The sequence below is a fragment of the Salmo salar genome, chromosome 20 (assembly GCF_965601325.2).
Source record: "Salmo salar chromosome 20, fSalSal1, whole genome shotgun sequence".
NCBI classification, from domain to species: domain Eukaryota; kingdom Metazoa; phylum Chordata; class Actinopteri; order Salmoniformes; family Salmonidae; genus Salmo; species Salmo salar.
In genome coordinates this window covers 41881386-41895155 of record NC_138310.1, presented here as the reverse complement: position 1 = coordinate 41895155, position 13770 = coordinate 41881386, and the positions used below count along the sequence as shown (strand labels likewise).

At 40.4% G+C, this 13770-nt stretch overlaps 1 protein-coding gene across 2 annotated transcripts in view; it reads left to right on the top strand.

The window, feature by feature from the left end:
• Positions 1 to 3149: 3149 nt before the first annotated feature.
• Positions 3150 to 13770, top strand: part of LOC106580627 (neural proliferation differentiation and control protein 1) — a 39883-nt gene continuing 29262 nt past the window's right edge. For both annotated transcript variants that reach the window (XM_045703334.2, XM_045703332.2), the window contains exon 1: positions 3150 to 3596. In XM_045703334.2, coding sequence (XP_045559290.2) covers positions 3494 to 3596 — 103 coding nt within the window. In that variant the 5' untranslated portion in view covers positions 3150 to 3493. The remainder of the gene's footprint in view (positions 3597 to 13770) is intronic.

Below are 13770 nucleotides of genomic sequence, written 5' to 3'. Positions count from 1 at the left end.
GGGCGATTTTTATTTCATAAGGACGGCCTTATTTCTATTACAGCATATTGGATGACTGTCATTCATATTCCATTCACCCAGCTCAAATGTAACATCGATGGGTTCAGGCTACTACATGATGACATTGCTACAACCTAGCCTATGAATTAAAGTACAACGTAGGTGCACAGGTCAAGAGACATTTTTGTACTCAAGGTGACCGACGGTGACACATTCAATACCGCCTTGCACACTTGCCTGCATCTAGCTGATCTAGGATGAAATCATTAGTCCAACATTTGCAAACGAGAGTTTCTGTTGAACAAATTCAGGTATCTTCGTTCCATTTTCAATCGAATCGGTGGAATGAATACAGCCCTAATCACATGCAAACACAGTTCAATTTCATAGCAGCCACATTCAAACAGCATGAACACATTGCTTATCGCATCTACTCGCTCTCCTCTCACCTTTTTCCTTCGCTTATGGACTTCGGTGCACAACACAGCTGTCTGACCAGGCAAAAAAACCTTTCCAAGCCAAACCATATAACCGCTACCCATAGCCTGCATTGTCATCATATTAGCTAACGACCTTATTAACGTCATACTCAACATGTCTACCATTTTATTTAACTTTTTTTTTTATCAGGGAGTCAATCTGAGATGAAGGCCTCTTTTACAGATGAGCCCTGAATTACAGAAAAAAACATCAAAATATAAACACAAAATGCAAGCAGAAAGAAACACTGTCATAAAAAACAAACCCATCAGTAATAAAAGGTCCTCAATCAGCTAGAACTAACGCATTCGTAAACCCGCTACAATCATGCAGTACAGTTTCAGTTGGTGGCAGTAAATTAAAACCAAAAGATTACCTTGACTTGGAAGAGTTCCAGTGTTGGAAAGCTGCAGCCAGCTAGCTAACATAGCATCCCTCTGTTTTGAGCCAGGTGTTTGAAAAGTGATAAAAATACAACTAAGTATAGTGCTCTCTCGCTTCACTGTTAAATAAATTTGTTCAAAACTGTCTTTCCCTACATTTTATCCACTGCAGTCCTAGCTAGCAGTAGCTTATGTTTTCAGTACTAGATTAATTCACTGATCCTTTGATTGGGTGGATAACATGTAAGTTCATGCTGCAAGAGCTCTGACAGGTTGGAGGACATCCTCCGAAAATTATCATTTATGTGTAAGTCTATACAATGGGGTGAGAACCATGAGCCTCCTAGGTTTTGTATTGAAGTCACTGAACCCAGAGGAGGACGGAAACTAGCTGTCCTCCGGCTACCACATGACGCTACCCTACAGAGTGCTGTTGAGGCTACTGTAGACCTTAATTGCAAAACAGTGTTTTAATCAATTATTTGGTGACGTTAATATATTTAGTATACTTTTGTCTAAAAATTATAACAAATGTTTCACTATATTTATGAGGTTTGAGGTTATTGTTTTAGTGTCTGCTTCTTGCGGTCAATTTTCAGTTCACAAACTATTTGTAATTATGTTCAGGCCCCCTAACCATCCGCTCAATTAAAAATTGTCCTGGGGCTAAATGTAGTTCATGATCCCTGCACCAGTGTTGCCAATTATTTAGCGAGTATTCAGACCCCTCTAGCGACACATTTTCAAAAAAGCGACTAGCGACAAATCTAGTGACTTTTTCTGGTGTTATTGGAGACTTTTGGAGACTCTGACATGAAAGCACGTATCGTTCTTACTCTTCTCAACAAGCAGCGGGTGCTGCCGTGGGCCCCACCCCGTCCCAAAGCACTCACAGGTGGCCCAGTCCTCGTGCTGCAGTCAGAGCAGGAGATGTTCACCCCTCCAGGTCCAGACTGCAAATGAATCGCGCATGCGGGAAGCCGCCACTGGCTGATCCCTCCCTGGCTTACATTTAAAAAAAACAATTAACCTGAATTAGGGCCAGACTAGTTACCATAATTTTATCACATTGCCAGTTTTTTCTATTGTCTCTTTTTGGTCCATTTAGATTGTTAATGTAGACTGTATACAAAAAAATGTAAAAAATGTTATGGTAAAAATGTTCCTGTTTTACTGTGACTTGTTGTAAGCTCCTAAGTGGACCATAAAGTTAAAAACCAAACCAAGAAAACTACATTAAAAAACAAAATTAAATAAAAAATTGAATAAAAAACTAAGTAACTCTGCCATAGTCTCTGTTTTGGGTCACTTTTGCCGGTCCCAAGCCCGGATAAAGGAGGAGGGTTGGAATTGCGACATAAAAAAAAAAAAAAAAAGAATCGACAGAAGAAAGTTCATTTGTAGTTAACATATTTAGGGTGTTTTTTACTCATTTTTTGTCTCTCCCATGACGTTATTCCTCTCTCCTACAGCGTCCATCACAATGACATGCACATGGCCAATTATGCAAATTAGGCGATGACATCATTTAGCGACTTCTAGCGACTTTTAGGACAGCCAATAGCTACTTTCCTTACTGAGGAGTTGGCAACACTGCCCTGCACTAGACACAATAGTCTAGTGTCTTATGAAAATGCACCTTTTTGTATTTTCCTCTTCTGTACTGTCTATTATATTGACTAGATAGCCAAGTGACTGCTCTAACAATGGAAATACATGTTCTCAAAGATGGAACGCAGGCGGTAGGAGGCGAGATCAGATGGGACCATCCTAGCCAAGGAGAGAGCAGGTACGCCATAGAGATAGAGGACTCATCTTTGTATCTGTGACATTATAGCGTCTATGACCGCATGGGCAGCACCATTAAGGCTATCTCCATTTTAATGTTGTCAGTTTTATTTGTCTTCATTGGTTGATTGCGCACAACTCATAGGAATCCCCACCCAGGTGACTACTTTAAAATAGTGGAAGCCCTCATTGGCAACGTCCATACTAAAACGGGTAATATCCATGATGAGTCCTCTATCTCTATGAAAAGAGGCACAACTCTGATAAAGTATTTTTTCAAAGTTGCCAAAATGCCACGTGCGTCCACTTATATCAGTGCATTTGTAACAACCTAACCATTACGAAACTTGTATTCGATCAAATAAACCTCACGTAGCAAATTAGCAATAAATGTTTTGGTGCCAAATTCGACACTCACAGACCTCCATACAAAGATTCCTCACTTCGTGGTATTATTTTCGTGGGCGGAGTAAAACCTCTGCCTGTAATTGCGGCTCTGCGTACGTTAAAACGGATTAGGAGAGCGTCCTGACGACATCGTCTACGTACCGCTCTCACCAAAGACCGACAGCTCAGCAATAACAGCCCTCACCGTCGTTTCTTCAAGCTTCACCCAATATAGCGCTCAACTCAATGGGATCCTGCGCAAAACACAGAGGAGACGACATCGTTCATCATCGCTCTATTACCGAATCTAATAACTGCAACTGAGCGCTACTCCGCATTCGGACTACATATTTACAGAAGCTGAACACATTTCCTGAGCTTCCTTCTGTAGTAAGGGGATGGGGGTATGACCGACCCCCAACTCTGTTCTATCAGTTGTAGGAGCGCTTTGCAGCATGCTATCGCCGAGAAGAGGGGTCGATCACAGGCCCGCCGCTACGCTTCTAACCCAGGTTGCTGTCATTGCAATCTTCGTTTCTATGAGTGCTTGCATGCCAGGTAAGAACAACACTTTTAATATGAAGTCGGCGCATGTTTTGCGCACATTTATTAAAGTTGATGTGGATGATGTCATATGCTGTCAATGAAAACATATTTGCAGATGTTACCGCGTTCCCTAATATATAGTAACATATGATAGGTCCACACCAACACATTAAAATATTACTGTTTTCTGACCATAGGCTATTTTAGAATTTAAAAGGGATATTTCAATTGGTGTGTATTCCCATTTGTGAATGTTCTGTGTTCAAGCACGCAACTTCAGAGCACCTGTGGTTTCTGTGAGGCTTGTTTTTAATTCCCCCTTCAGTTTTTTGGGGATATCTCAATTCATAGTGCATATCACAGACTACACATTATATATTTGGGTCATGTTTCAATAAATTCTATGTATCTGAAATGGTGTACCTCAAACACTGACATATTACCCCTGGGGGAGGGGGGTGACGCATCTGGCTGGGGATGACCTGATAAGATGTGACTTATGGAATGTCTGTGGACACTCACACTTAAACAGTAATTACCAGAGCCATATATAAATGGCCGTTACTGACTAGTGACTATATTGCATGATTACCAGAAGGCCGGGAACCTTTATTAGGTTACAAGCCTGGACTACACGACTGCAAAATGCATTACAATGATACCATGCATCATATCATCCATATGTAGACCCTTGGACGGACACACACACACTTGAGTATAGTGGAGGTCATGTATTGTCACCCGTGAAGTATCTTATCTTACTGGTGAAATGGAAACTGGCTCTCAGTAGGCAAGCTGTTCAGTGACACACTCCCCCTGTCAGCGAGACTACCCCCTATTCAAGTCATTGGTCAGAGGTACTATGTCCATTCCAGTGTCCTGTGACACGTTTCCCCTGTCAGAGAAACCAGCAGAGATCTTCTGTGTATAAAGGGCAAAAATGCATCTAATAGGGCACTTTTCTGTTCTACGACTGGTCTGAGGCAGTTGGGAAATAACAAGCGTTTTAAAGTGCAACTTTACTAATGATGGTTTTGGAAACCAGCTTGGAGATTTAACGATGCGCCTACGAAGGTTGTAACGGTGAGTTTAGTCTTAAGATGCTTTTGGGATACTGTGCCCTGTATATTTTTGCTCCAACCCTAATCTAGCACACCTGATTTTTAAAAAATGGGTTGATAAGCTGAATCAGGTTAGTTACAACTTGGGTTGGAGCGAAAACCCACAGGCGGGTAGCGCTCCAGAAATAGGATTGGATAACCCTGTTCTAGGCTGTCCTGTAACACATTCCCCCTGTCAGACAAACCACAGAAATAGATTCTGTGAATGGGCATCCCTATTCAAGTCAATGGTCAGAGTTTCCCGTGTGGCTCAGTTGGTAGAGCATGGTGCTTTAATGGCTAATTTCTCTGACGGGGGGGAAAAAACAGTCAAATTCCCTGAGAATACATTACATAATATGAATAAACAATACTCCAAGCTGCAGCTTCATACTACTTGTCAAACATAATGGATGTTTGGTCCAAATCAGATGTTGGGTATTATGTGAGTCCTTCTAAGTTGAAATGACTCAGATGTCAGTGTAAAACAAAAAAAAATTGATTTCAAAGTTAATAAATCATACAACTCTACGCACAAGGACGACTTTTAACAATTTACACTGATCATTTTACAAAAACACATTTACTGGAAGAACTGTGCAGATGCAGAGTTTAGTAAAATGATTTTGGTAAAATCTTCCTCATTTTTTTTTTTTTTTGTGTCCACGTTTTCAAAAAAGATTTGCACCGAATTAAGATTCAACGACATCTGCAGAAAGAATAGGGTGTCACCTATGACATGACACATTGACCTTAAAACACTTTTGGTTAATGAAATACAGTAAGTGATGTGGATTTACACCTGTTAACGGAATTGCGGTAACGGAATTTCATAATGTGTTCCTGATCTGTACTACACAGAAATGCATAATTATGGATATGAATGTCATTCTCCTCATGTTGATGTATCCTAAATAGGTACAAAGGTAGAAATATGCAATATCCTCCTTTGCATATTTGGTAATTATTCTACACGCTGGCTATTATTTTAATGAGCTCTGCAAGACTAAATTTGATTGGTCCGGGCAAGACCAAATCTGATCCAGTCATTGGCGTCTGTTTCACAAGTTTGTACATCAAAGTACAGCACAGTAGAGCTCAATAAAGTACTGTAATGTACTGAACTCTACTCTACTGTGCTGACCAACCTTGTGAATCCAACTGTTTGTGACTACTATGATATCCCATTGTAGCCAATTCAATTGCAGAAATTCCGTTACCATTTTTTTGGAATGTCGAGTTTTAATCACATAATTCATAAACACAATTGATATCAGTAAAAGCACTAATTCATAGGTCTACCTTTACTTGTTAGCTCTGTGAGCTTTCATTATCCTCCGTCCTCATGAGAGAAATTAGAAATGATCTTAAAGATATGTTTTTGTTTGGTAACAGAATTTCAAGGCATAAGGCAATGTTTCTTAAACTTACAGAAGGCAGAACAATTTATTCATATTAGCTGGCAGGGGTCTTCAATATTATTGTGTGTTGATGTATTTCTAATACCTTGAAGACTAATACTTTTTCTATCTGTTTGACCAGAAGCCTTTGCTAATTCTACATTTTTAGGATGGAAAATGGTTAAACTGTGTATGTATGTATGTATGTATGTATGTATGTATGTATGTGTGTATGTGTGTATATGTGTGTATGTATATGTGTGTATGCTAAACATGTAGCTTTCATTTGACACCCAATTTGACATGCTCATATGAACTTCACATGTTGGTGCTCATGGGTTATTTTACATGACCAATAGCCAATTTGGGTGCAATCAGTTAGGCTTAATGTCTTTTAACCTGTTTGGGATAGGGGGCAGTATTTTCACAGCCGGATAAAAAACGTACCCGATTTAATCTGGTTACTACTCCTGCCCAGAAACTAGAATTTGGATAGAAAACACTCTAAAGTTTCTAAAACTGTTTGAATGGTGTCTGTGAGTATAACAGAACTCATATGGCAGGCCAAAACCTGAGAAGATTCCATACAGGAAGTGCCCTGTCTGACAATTTGTTGTCCTTCTGTAGCATCTCTATCGAAAATACAGCATCTGTGCTGTAACATGACATTTTCTAAGGCTTCCATTGGCTCTCAGAAGGCGCCAGAAAGTGTAATGGGGTGTCTGCTGTCTCTGGGCGAAGAACAGCAGGATAATTTGTTAGTGGTCAGCCTGGGAACAGTGACACTGGAGATGCGCGTCCATGAGAGTACTCCATTTTTTTCTTTCAGCCTTTGAATGAATACAATGTCGCCCGGTTGGAATATTATCGCTATTTTACGAGAAAAATAGTATAAAAATAGATTTTAAACAGCGTTTGACATGCTTCGAAGTACGGTAATGGAATATTTTGAATTTTTCTCACGAAATGCGCTTGCGCGTCACCCTTCGGGTAGTGACCTGAACGCACGAACAAAACGGAGCTATTTCAATATAACTATGGATTATTTGGAACCAAAACAACATGTGTTGTTGAAGTAGAAGTCCTGGGAGTGCATTCTGACGAAGAACAGCAAAGGTAATCCAATTTTTCTTATAGTAATTCTGAGTTTAGTGAGCACCAAACTTGGTGTGTCAAATTAGCTAGCCTGTGATGGCTGAGCTATCTACTCAGAATATTGCAAAATGTGCTTTCGCCGAAAAGCTATTTTAAAATCTGACACCGCGATTGCATAAAGGAGTTCTGTATCTATAATTATTAAAATAATTATGTTTTTTGTGAACGTTTATCATGAGTAATTTAGTAAATTCACCGGAAGTTTGCGGTGGGTATGCTAGTTCTGAACATCACATGCTAATGTAAAAAGCTGGTTTTTGATATAAATATGAACTAGATTGAACAAAACATGCATGTGTTGTATAACATAATGTCCTAGGGTTGTCATCTGATGAAGATCATCGAAGGTTAGTGCTGCATTTAGCTGTGATTTTGGTTTTTGTGACATATGCTTGCTTTGAAAATGGCTGTGATTATTTTTAGCAGGGTACTCTCCTGATATAATCTAATGTTTTGCTTTCGCTGTAAAGCCTTTTTGAAATCGGACAATGTGGTTAGATTAACGAGAGTCTTGTCTTTTAAAATGGTGTAAAATAGTCATATGTTTAAGAAATTGAAGTTATAGCATTTTTGAGGTATTTGTATTTCGCGCCACGCTCTACCATTGGATATTGGTGAGGCGTTCCGCTAGCGGAATGTCTGTCCCTAAAAGGTTAACAAGATAATGTTGCAGGAATTCTTATGTTTCTAACTACAGAAACCCTTTTCAGAACAGTCTGAGAGGGTGTGTGTCATGGCTTGCTGAAATGAAATGGAACGACCCTGTTGTAAGCTCTTAAGCACAGGTAGCAATGACAGACTGGGGTGTCCTAATTTGCACCCCTTTCCATTTTACAGTCCACTACTTTCGACCAGAGCTCAAAGGGTGGTCGGAAGTAGTTTGCTATATAGTGAAAAGGGTGTCATTTGGGACTCAACCTGGGTCTGTGAGCTCTGTGCTGCTGTGGATAGAATGACTGAGAGGCGAGCGCAGGCTTCCATTAAGGCTGTAAAATGGAGATTATAACCTGATTATAGTGCCGTAGAAGAGAGCACTACAGCTGTATAGTATTCTGCTCCTTAAAAGAGATGTGCTGGGCTTGCACTGCTGTCCTGCACATACTCTCACCTTATGGCTATATGTCCAAAAAATACTGTTTTTACAGAGAAATAGTTTCTGGCATTATGTTTTAGAGTGAAGCAGTTTCAGACCATTGGGTGACTTTTTGTCCCTGTGCCAGAGGGAGGCTCCGTTGTTAAAATTCAGATATATGTGGGTTTGTTTCTCCAGTAATTTGGGTAGGAATAGGATGCAACCTCTGACTGTTCAAGGAAACCAGGCTTTGTCCAGCTTTTCTTGGAAGAGATGCCACTTGGAATACCAGAAGCACAATTAAAAGGCTATCAATGATCATTGAGAATAAGGGGATTGACATTTAGTGTTGAGAGAAGAGAACGTTTCTGGGAGAAATCGATTGCTTTGTCGCTGTGGAGATTTGTTGTTTTGCTGATACCCCAAGAGGAGGAGAGGTGGATGAAAGGGGGGAGAAGAGATAAGAGGTAGGAGAGATGGATGAATGAAAAGGTTAGCTGCCAAGGTTTATTAGATGCTGTGGAGCGTAACCGGGGCAACACGACCAGAGCAGTTCTGTTTCTTTCCCCGAAGGCGTTGGTTTTGGGAGCGAGACCGAATTTGGTTTCTTCATCTCACCTGCCTCTTGTCGTACAGAGGTCTTGGCTTTAGCCTCAAAAGGAAGTGCATGGACTTGCTGTTAGACTGGCAGTCTTAGGGCTTTTTTTACACAAAAAAATATTTGAAGTAAGATCTGATTTAAACATTAAGAAACCTTAATATGTTTTTTCATGTATTTCCTGGCCCAGTGTTTTGTTGTATGGAAGTGAATGGAAAATGTCAATCGACTGACGTCACACATGGTGAACTAACTGGCCTGCTTGCTGCCTGTCAGCAGCTTTCAGATCTTATCGTGTCACAAAAGAATGACCAAATGTTAGATTTAGAGGTTCCAAAACTTGTCTGCTGTGCTGTGTGCGTCTTGCATAGCTGCGTGCCCCCAAGTAGTCAGAGTAGCGCTGGCTTGAAGATGAAATCCTGTTGACATGTCAGTAAGATGTTTTAGGCTATCTGATGATGTGGTGTGCTGCTGGCACTGGGAGGACCAGCTTTATTCACTGTGTTTGACTGACTCTCTCGCGCTCTTTCTGTCTCTTTCTCTCTAGCATATTTCTTTCTCGCTCTTTCTTTCTTTCTGTCTCTCAATCTCTCTGCTCCATCTCTCTCTCAGCTGTTGTTGTGAATAACACCTCTGGTGTCGTAGGTATACTGTATGTTCAATAACTCACTTCACTCTCACAGCTCATCACAGTACTCTCTCTCAAACCATGGTTACGCTTGAACCATCTAGGATGTCATGCATGTCCTGTTTCTAATATTAGATTTTAAAAAAGTAAGGTAACGTAAGAGGACGCTGATAGACTACTTGACATGTCTGAAACCATCTTTGCTCTTCTTGAATCCTCCTATTCTGAAGAGAGAATTTGAATGATAGGTTACTATTTTTGAGAGACTTATATTTTCCATTGCAGAGTTCTGTTCCCAGGGACGCTTATATCCTATGAAGATCATTTCAACCACATCCTCAAATGAAGATTTAAATGTATTTAACTAGGCAAGTCAGGGGACCAATAATTTAGTTACTCAGGCACTGGAATAGAAGCCTAACTGATTCCCGGCCGCTGTCACACAACCCTGATCAATGGGAATCATTTGAATCAATTCTATTTAAGTCTTCATGATTTACTGATATCAGGGATATTAGTGTGTATTATCAATCATTCATTAGGCTGTACTCTGTAATGCATGAATCTGTTTGACTTAACATTTTAATGTTGATCGGTAAATCAACATTCCAGTAACCAGATGGAAATAACATTATATTTGGGCTTTTAATACATACCAAAAACATAAAAGGACACAACTACTACTACTACTACTACTCTGTTTATGAATACTAATTCATCTTATGTCATTTTCCCATCATGACTAGGGATTATGCCCAATCTGGATGAACAGAGGTGAAATCATGTGAAGTGCATTAAGAATAGAATGGGAAAAATAAAGTATATTGTAGAGGGAACATTCTTTGTCATATCTTTTTTACATTTATGCCTTAAAGCATTTTAATATCTCTTCTCTCATGTCACTGTGACATTCTGCATGGCTAAACAAGGACACGAAGTCCTCCTTGCATATGGCAGATTAAGTACATAAATCAAACCAGTCCATCTCTTGCCATATTTAAGGTGGACTTTTTGTGTCCTTGTTTAGCTTTGCAGAATGCCACAGTGACTCACAGGAGCGAAGATACAGTATGAATAGGTAGTGTGAAAATAAATATCAGGCAGGCAGCTGGGGCTATCTGTGTTATTATACAATACACTCTGGAGGGTGGCTCAATGACTTTCAATGGTTCACATGGACTCACGCCTGTAGGTTGTCTCAGGTGAGATCAGATCGCACTCACTACTAGACATTGAATATTCCCAGAACAATGTCATTACCCTAGAAATAGATTCGATTTCAATGTTCAATACTGCAGACCAAATCACGTCCCCAGTCGACTTTCCCTCCATATGCAGTAGCGATTGAGCCTGGCCACGTGGTTACTTCTTAGCCTGCAGTATAGCTCGCTCACTGACAAAATACCTGGAACAATTCTACGTAATAGACTTGAGACCATGACCACTAGACCCATACAGTGAGGGAAAAAAGTATTTGATCCCCTGCTGATTTTGTACATTTGCCCACTGACAAAGAAATGATCAGTCTATCATTTTAATGGTAGGTTTATTTGAACAGTGAGCGACAGAATAACAACAAAAAAATCCAGAAAAACACATGTCAAAAATGTTATAAATTGATTTGCATTTTAATGAGGGAAATAAGTTTTTGAGAGGGGGTCAATCAGAGATTTCTGGCTCCCAGGTGTCTTTTATACAGGTAAAGAGCTGAGATTAGGAACACACTCTTAAAGGGAGTGCTACTAATCTCAGCTTGTTACCTGTATAAAAGACACCTGCCCACAGAAGCAATCAATCAATCAGATTCCAAACTCTCCACCATGGCCAAGACCAAATAGCTCTCCAAGGATGTCAGGGACAAGATTGTAGAACTACACAAGGCTGGAATGGGCTACAAGACCATCGCCAAGCAGCTTGGTGAGAAGGTGACAACGGTGCGATTATTCGCAAATGGAAGAAACACAAAAGAACTGTCAATCTCCCTCGGCCTGGGGCTCCATGCAAGATCTCACCTCGTGGAGTTGCAATGATCATGAGAACGGTGAGGAATCAGCCCAGAACTACACGGGAGGATCTTGTCAATGATCTCAAGGCAGCTGGGACCATAGTCACCAAGAAAACAATTGGTAACACACTACGCCATGAAGGACTGAAATCCTGCAGCGCCCGCAAGGTCTCCCTGCTCAAGAAAGCACATATACATGCCTGTCTGAAGTTTACCAATGAACATCTGAATAATTCAAAGGACAACTGGGTGAAAGTGTTGTGGTCAGATGAGACCAAAATGGAGCTCTTTGGCATCAACTCAACTCGCCGTGTTTGGAGGAGGAAGAAGGCTGCCTATGACCCCAAGAAAACCATCCCCACCGTCAAACATGGAGGTGGAAACATTATGCTTTGGGGGTGTTTTTCTTCTAAGGGGACAGGACAACTTCACCGCATCAAAGGGATGATGGACGGGGCCATGTACCGTCAAATCTTGGGTGAGAACCTCCTTCCTTCAGCCAGGGCATTGAAAATGGGTCGTGGATGGGTATTCCAGCATGACAATGACCCAAAACACACGGCCAAGACAACAAAGGAGTGGCTCAAGAAGAAGCACATTAAGGTCCTGGAGTGGCCTAGACAATCTCCAGACCTTAATCCCATTATCTGAGAACAGAGCCCAGCAGACACATCATTAAACAGTAACCAGCCAAGTAGACGAGGAACAAAAGTCAGAAATAGCAATAAAATTAATCACTTACCTTTTATCTTAATATGGTTACACTCACAAGTCTCCCAGTTACCCAATAAATGTTTGTTTTGTTCAATAAAGTCCCTCTTTATATCCAAAAACCTGCGTTTTGTTCAGTAATCCACTGTCTCAAACAACATCCGGTGAAATTGCAGAGCGTAAAACTCAACAAAACAGAAATTCTCATAATAAACATACATAAAAGATACAAATGTTATACACCAGCTTAAAGATAAACTTCTTGTTAATCCAACCGCTGTGTCAGATTTCAAAAAGGCTTTACGGCGAAAGCAAACCATGCGATTATCTGAGAACAGCGCCCAGCAGACAAATCATTACAAACAGTTAGCAGCCAAGAAGAGGAGTAACAAAAGTCAGAATTAGCGAAAAAATGTATCATTTACCTTTGATCTTCATATGGTTGCACTCCCAAGACTCCATGTTACACAATAAATGTTCATTTTGTTTGATAAAGTCCCTCTTTATATTCAGAAACCTCCGTTTTTGTTGGTGCGTTTTGTTCAGTAATCCATTGGAACAAAGCACGGTCACAACGGACACAAAATCAAAAAAGTAACATAAAAGTTCGTAGAAACATGTCAAACGATGTTTATAATCAATCCTCAGGGTGTTTTTGTCATAAATAATCGATCATATTTCAACTGGACAATAGCTTCGTCAATAGAAAAGGAAAAACAAGAATGGCACGCTCCCGGTCACACGCAGGACTCATGTCTGGAAATTTCCACTGTCCTCTCATTGAAAGTGGTGTTTCTCCCTCATTTTTTTCAGAGTAAAAGCCTGAAACGATGCCTAAAGACTGGCCACGTGTAGTGGAAGCCATAGGGATCGTGAACTGGGTCATAAGTCTTTGTATGGTGGATAGGCTTTCAAGGGAAAAACAGGCATTTCAAAATAATAGCACTTCCGGGATGGATTTTCCTCAGGTTTTCGCCTGCCATATCAGTTCTGTTATACTCACTGACATTTTAACAGTTTTGGAAACTTTAGTGTTTTCTATCCAAATCTACCAATTATATGCATATCCTAGCTTCTGGACCTGAGTAGCAGGCAGTTTACTTTGGGCACGCTTTTCATCTAAAATTCTGAATGCTGCCCCCTACCCTAGTGAGGTTAACAAACCTCCAGACGAGCTTCAATGCCATACAACACTCCTTCCGTGGCCTCCAACTGCTCTTCAATGCAAGTAAAACTAAATGCATGCTCTTCAACCGATCGCTAGTCTGGACAGTTCTGACTTAGAATATGTGAACAACTACAAATATCTAGGTGTCTGGCTAGACTGTAAACTCTCCTTCCAGACTCATATTAAGCATCTCCAATCCAAAATTAAATCTAGAATCGGCTACCTATTTTGCAACAAAGCATCCTTCACTCATGCTGCCAAACGTACCCTCGTAAAACTGACTATACTACCGATCCTTGACTTCGGCAATGTCATTTACAAAATAGCCTCCAACATTCTACTCAGCAAA